This window comes from Cricetulus griseus (assembly GCF_003668045.3).
Source record: "Cricetulus griseus strain 17A/GY chromosome 1 unlocalized genomic scaffold, alternate assembly CriGri-PICRH-1.0 chr1_1, whole genome shotgun sequence".
In the NCBI taxonomy this organism is placed as follows: Eukaryota; Metazoa; Chordata; class Mammalia; order Rodentia; family Cricetidae; genus Cricetulus; species Cricetulus griseus.
In genome coordinates this window covers 168089451-168096111 of record NW_023276807.1, presented here as the reverse complement: position 1 = coordinate 168096111, position 6661 = coordinate 168089451, and the positions used below count along the sequence as shown (strand labels likewise).

Genomic DNA, 6661 nt, shown 5'->3' with positions numbered 1-6661 from the left:
AGGGAAGAAGAAGATGGGAAATGGTCCCTCTTACCAAAAATAAAACAACCCTGTTTGAGTAGAGGCTGGCAATCTGCTAAGAGAAAAATAAAGCAAATTCTTCATTTTTTAAGTGTCTCATTGACCCATGGTAATCAAACAGCCTTGCCAGAGAAGGGTAATTATCTTTGTTAGTATCAGATGCTCTGTGGACGGGGCAACCCTTCTCCCTCTTGAAAAATGAGTTCAGATTAAACAAATAGCCCATTTCCTAGTTTATTGTTGATGTGAATTCCCATAATATAAGCCAAATTCATCTGTTTACCTCTTTCTCCCCTTTCTCATATAAAAATAGGGCCAAGCTGAGCTCTGTGCACTTCCCCTAGGCCTTGAGTCCAACAGTGAGATGGGTTAAAGTGCTTTGTATTCTGGTGAGACTTGCAATTGCTGGAATGTGGTTTTATTAGATCCCTTGCTGCTTGGCTCCAGGCAGAAGTATGCTTTCTTAAAAGAAGAAGAATGGGGAGTGGTGGTAAATTTAAAGAAAAATTAACAGTTTTGTTTTCACTATCAAGTATCTGGAAACTGAACAAATAATAAATGCTGTATGTATGTGCACATAGAAAATCACCATGTATAATGGATTGACATTAATTTCTCAGTTACAATAGTGGGAAAGCATTCCAATCTAGCCACCCAGACTTTCACTTATATTATAGCCTTTAATCAATTACATATGATTTTCAGCACATTATTTGAAAATGAACTTTGTAAGTTAGGCAATTTTTCCCATTTGTAAGGTAATGTTTACATAAGGCTAGACTAAACCATGATGCTTCTTAGGTTATCTGTATTACATTAATTTGTGAAAAGATAGTTTATCTTACTTATTGAGATATGCCTCCTTCTCAAGTCAAGAAGCATTTATGTATATACCACACAAGGGCAAATCTGTATATCTTATACATATGTGTGTACACATGAATATACCATAGATTCGAGTACAAAAAGGTGTCAAATATGACTGTAATCATAACTATAAGTTTGCTACCAATAAATCATGAACTTTAATCATTTTTCTCTAGACCTGGGTAGAAATGTAAATGTGTTGTCCTGTCTAACTTGTAGAATTCAATACATCAGCTTCTTGTATACAAGAGATGACTCTTTAAATAGTTAACTGGAAACATCCTGGACTATGAGAAGCCAATTCAAGGAACCTGTGTTATAAGCTGCTTACCTATGTAATACATGTGACCACTGTGGCTCATCAGTTAGTAACAGATGAGGTTCACTGTAATTTTTCTGAGTTTCTGCAAGCCTTTAAAATAGTCTGCCTTCAGACATTTCCTAGGTTTCTATCTTTTCTCTAAAAGGAAACTTGACAGTGTAATCATGATGTTCCAATTAGCAAAAACACCTAGATATCCCAGTTGCTCTTCTGCTGTAATGTCTTTAGCTGCCTCAGAATGGGGGTCAGGATATAATGGCCCAGAATAGATCTTGCCTCCTTCTGTTATTATCACAGAGAGTAATGGTATCACTATGCATATTACCATGTCTTTTGTTAAATTCTTTGTGCCAAGGTGTCTCCCTTGAAGTAAACTAACCATCTTTTAAAACTCTTGGTTGCTAAGTATTTCTTTGTTCATTTCTTAGTCTTCAAGAGTTCGGGCCCTGAATCAAAGGGTCTCAGTGCTGTGTATAATTACTCCCTAAGAATGCTACCCAAGCAAGGCGAACTTTCCTTAACCCACCTTACCACAGATGTCCTTGTGTGCCCCTTGAGGCCAGTGGAGCGTTTCCGTGACCTACGTCCTGATGAAGTGGCTGATTTGTTTCAAGTGACCCAGAGAGTGGGGACAGTAGTGGAGAAGCATTTCCAGGGGACCTCCATCACCTTCTCCATGCAAGTGAGTGTACAGATTGTTAGATGTGTTTCTTTCTTTCTTCTCAAACCTATGTGGGGCTCTGTATCCCAGCTATTTTAGCAGAGAAGCAGTTTTAGTTGTCCACATGTACATAACAGCAGAAACAGATGTCACTAATCCAAGGCAGCTCTGTTGTCCCTTCTCCCCAGGGTGGATTGTGGAATGGCATCAGAGCAAATGTCTGGTACACTGTTTACAAAGTAGATGCAAATCATAGACAAGAGTTAAGGGGATTGAATTAGTTTGCTTCTCAGTTGTGATAAGACAAAAACCAAAGGCAACTTGGAGGAAGAAAAGCTTTGTTTGACTAATGTCTCTACACTAAAGCCAATCATTGAGGGAAGCTAGGACAAAAGCCTAAAAGTTAGCAATATGGAGGCAGGAATGGAAGCAGAGACCAAGGGCAGCACTGACTACTGGCTTGCTTCCAAACTCACACAGTCAATTACCTTTCTTAGACAATCATGGCTACCTGCCCAAGGTTCACCCTGTCATCGTAAGACAGACCATCCATCCCCAATCAATTAGCAATCTAGAAGATGCCCCCACAAACATGTCCCCAGACAAACCTGATGACAGAAATTCCTCAGCCTAGCTTTTCTCTTCCAAGTTGTTTCTACTTGGTGTAAAGTTGACAAAAGCTAACCAGCACTGGGATTGTACATGAGAACTAGAGTTGGGAAAGCCTTTTTGCTCTGTGGCATATATGTTTTAAGCACACATGGACTCAGCCCTGCTGTGGTTCTAAGGAGAGCAAAGACGAGACAAATAATTTGAGCCCTCTTTTATCTTATTTTTCTCTAAACTTTACAGAGACTGCAGAGATAAGTCACAGGTTTATGCAATGGGATTATTGAATATGGCCCACTACATAATGAAAACCCATTTCAATCACTAGAGATCTATAGGCAGAACTTGGCATAGTAGTCTTCAGTTTGAGAAGAGGATTCCATGATGTGTCTGTCGTTATTTAGGAGCTGAGTAAATTAGCAGTAACTATCCACGAACCTCTTTAGATCCCTATGTATTGGGCTAGGGACAACAGTGTATGTGTAAGGGCTCTTGTGCTTAGAAATATGTTGACTGACTTCTCCCATTTATGGAGACTGTATCCTTAGCTCTTCCGCTTAGCCAGGACACTTCCCTTCTGCATCAGTTAGTCTCATTGCTGTAACACAATACCCCGACAGACCTACATTAAGGAAGCAAAGGTTCATTTTGAGTCACAGATTGAGATTCGGGACATAGTAGGTGTACAAAGCAGCTGGTCACATTGCAGCCACAGTGAAGCCCAGAAGGAAGATTATTGGTGCTCAGTTCCCTCACTTTCTTTTTTTCATTTAGTTCAGGGCACTAGCCCATGAAATGTTTCTACCCATTTTTAACATTGAATTTTCCTCTTCAATTTTTTAACCTAGAAACTCCCAATAGTCATGTCTATAGGTTTGTTCTAAAACACATCAACTCAACAATCAATTCTTAACTACCACACCATCTTTATGCTCTTTCCTGAGCTTTTTGGCATACACATCCAAAGAGACCAGGTGTAGAAGCCAATATATTGACGTCTTTGACCAAAAATATTCATCTCTTTCTCAAAACACAAATCCTGGGTTCTCTATACTGAGTAGCTAGGCATCCCTTGAAATATATTTTGAGTCACCTTCAGACAGTAGTTCAACTTAAGGTGGCTTTATCAAATCTGTGTTGCAAACTGTTTCCAAGTTAACCAGGTAAACAAATGCATGAGAATGTCTACCAGGAGATACCAGTGTTGGTTATCAGAGCATAGTTCCATAAATATGACTGCTGAGTATGTGTAAAATTAGAGCAATTTGCATAAGTAGTGTTGTGAAACTGCTTTAAAATTGTACTTCACATGCTGGGCATTGGTGGCACACGCCTTTAATCCCAGCACTCGGGAGGCAGAGGTAGGTAGATCTCTGTGAGTTCAAGACCAGCCTGGTCTACAAGAGCTAGTTCCAAGACAGCCTCCAAAGCCACAGAGAAACCCTGTCTCCAAAAACCAAAAAATTAAAAAAGTAAAATTATACTTCACAAGAACATATGTGTGTATAACAATCCTATATACCCCTCCCTCACATATACATGTACCTATGAAGATAGAGCTAGAGTTTCACCAAGTAACCTTAACCCATGTCCACATTCTAACAGCATTTCTCCTGTAATGCTTTCTTCTTGAGTATTGGTTGGAAACAATGGGTTGCCTTCATAAGCCACTAATGGCTTATGGTTCAGGTTGGAACTGGTTTGATATACATATCAGACTTGTGCCATTGGGGCATGGGTTCTTCCCACTAGTCAGGTTCATAGAGAGATGTATTTAGCCAAATCCACAGATGGGTAATTCTACCTTGAAATTTTTTTATTACAGAGAAGTTTGCCATCTTCTCCCTGGAGCACCTGCTTCCCCTTTGTACTATGCATGGAGACTGTGCTCATTTTCCACTGTGCCAATGACAGTAGACAATGATCTTGCTCTCTGTGAGAAGCTGGGAGAGAAAGTAGGTACATGGATAAAGAGCTTGAAAGGACTGTGTCCATCTAAATGCCTCATCTTCTTACTTTCTAGGGGAGAAATTTAGTCAGATATTAATTAAATGGTTTCTGATTTAAAGATAACCAAACTGTGGTACTTTGCCTCCCCAAACATTTTCAGCCTTACGTTTAATGTAATTAAAACCACAGCTGAAAGCAAAGAGCATGAAAAGTAGAAAGGAGTGGCTTGCTGGATAATTCATATCATTTTATACAAAACTCCTCACTCAGAAGGAAATGGAGACCTGTCTGGTCCCACACATTCAAAATGAATGGTCCCCATGAGATTACTACAAATTAACCCACAATGAAATTGGCTCTAAATTATTAATGAACAATATTTCTAAATAAGCAGGCAATATCATCAGTCAGTTCTCACCCCAATGCTTTTTCTCTCTTTCTCCTTCTTCTAGGATGGTCCTGAGGCTGGACAGACTGTGAAGGTGAGTGCTTATTATATGCACACAAATTAATAAGGGGCAATTATGGGAACTAATAAAAAATCACAACGAGTCATTTGCAGCACATTGCTGTTTCATTATGTTATCTTCGAGGTCAGAGAGACCCTCAGTGTTAGAGCCATAAATCCTGACATTATAAACTGTGCCAAACAGTATGTTTCCCATTAGTTTACAAGACATTTACCCTTTGTAGTAAAATTATTACTGTGCAAATGCTAAGACAGAAACTAAATCGTGGAGTCCTAAAACAGAACAGGCAGTGCACATCAACTTCCTATGTATTTTATGGGTCCTGTAGAGACTAGAGCACCTGGTATAGCTTTAGCTCTGCACACAATTTAATTTCACTTATTCCTTCTTCAGTGAAGGGACATCTGTTTTGTGTCAGGTGCCTCCTTTCCTTCCTGGTCCCTCGGCCTGTTTTTCTCTTCATGCCAACACATTTCTCTCTAACGACTATCTACCAAAGTTGAAACTTAATGGATCAATGGAGTTCAAAAATGGTTTTGAAGTGTGCTAGAGAGGAAGGGAGGATTTATTATGTCAGCCTCTAATCACAGCAAAAGGACAAAACTACAAAGTCCTACTGGTTATGAAGCAAGCGTCCAGCTTCTGTCACACAAACATGAATTCCTGTGTGGTTAGGTTCAATGTCTGTAGTGGTGGAAATCAAAAGTAAGTCACACTATACTACTGATGCTGCTGAAGCTGTTGATGTAACACATGGTGAAATAAAGCTTTTGGGTGTTTGGGCTTACCTTGACTGGCAGGGTAACTTGCCACTAAGTCAGATCAAATGAACATGGCTCCTATCTGATTTTGGTTTGCATGTGGGTCCAGTGAATAACATGCTACAGTGGGACTTTAGAAATAGACTATCTGGGAAGTTTAATGGGGAGTGAATGTCTCAAAGGGAAAGCCAGAAAATTCCTATGACCAAAAATGTGGCCCCAGTTTCGCTAAACACATGACATGGAAAACACAGCTGAGGGACATTCCACTTTCATCCATTCCCCTGTCCACTGCTATGTTAAGCATCCAAACATGCAGACCCTAGATGATGCAATATTACTGTCTTTACTTTGAAATTTATCATTGAAATGCATTGCGAAGATATTGAAGCTTGGCTACTAGAGTTTGAAAACTTAGAATTCAAATGTAAATTTAACATGTACTGGTTTAGTGTTTGGTGAAGTTTTAGAAACCACTGAAGGTACTAAAGGCAGAGCTAATGCATGGAAGAACACACAGCTATATGACAGAACACATGGTCTGATAAACATAGCTAAATTTTATGTGAACAAGTAGATTATGTTTTCTCAAGATTTTATTCACAATTCTAAAGAGGGCATTTAAATTATTTTTATACAAATGGACTTGAATAGGAAGAAAAGTAACTTAGAAGTTCCTAGGGACCGGGAGAAGGATGACATGGGAGTGACTGCTAATGGCTCTCTCTTGTGGTTGATAGAGATGTTACGGTATTTGGGAGATGGTGATATTTCTTAAAATGTAATTCTTTAAAGAAGACAACTAAGCATTGAATCCAGCAGGGCTGAAGACCATGGCAATGGAGTCACAGACTCCAATGGTGCGGATGATGGCCTGTTTTATAATATAAAGCATTATGTATGAATTATCGAATGCACTTACCATAACCAGCATTGTTTAGCTTAAGCTGATTTCTGTAAACAATTGTATCTTTTTTTAAAACTAAGCATATTATGTTTT

The 6661-nt window shown here is 39.1% G+C and overlaps 1 protein-coding gene across 1 annotated transcript in view; it reads left to right on the top strand.

Annotated features, from left to right (window-relative positions):
- The first annotated feature begins 1700 nt into the window (after positions 1 to 1700).
- Fhit (fragile histidine triad diadenosine triphosphatase) overlaps positions 1701 to 6661 on the top strand; it is a 282794-nt gene continuing 277833 nt past the window's right edge. The window contains exons 1-2 of the mRNA XM_035453064.1: positions 1701 to 1892; positions 4883 to 4912. Coding sequence (XP_035308955.1) covers positions 1701 to 1892; positions 4883 to 4912 — 222 coding nt within the window. The remainder of the gene's footprint in view (positions 1893 to 4882; positions 4913 to 6661) is intronic.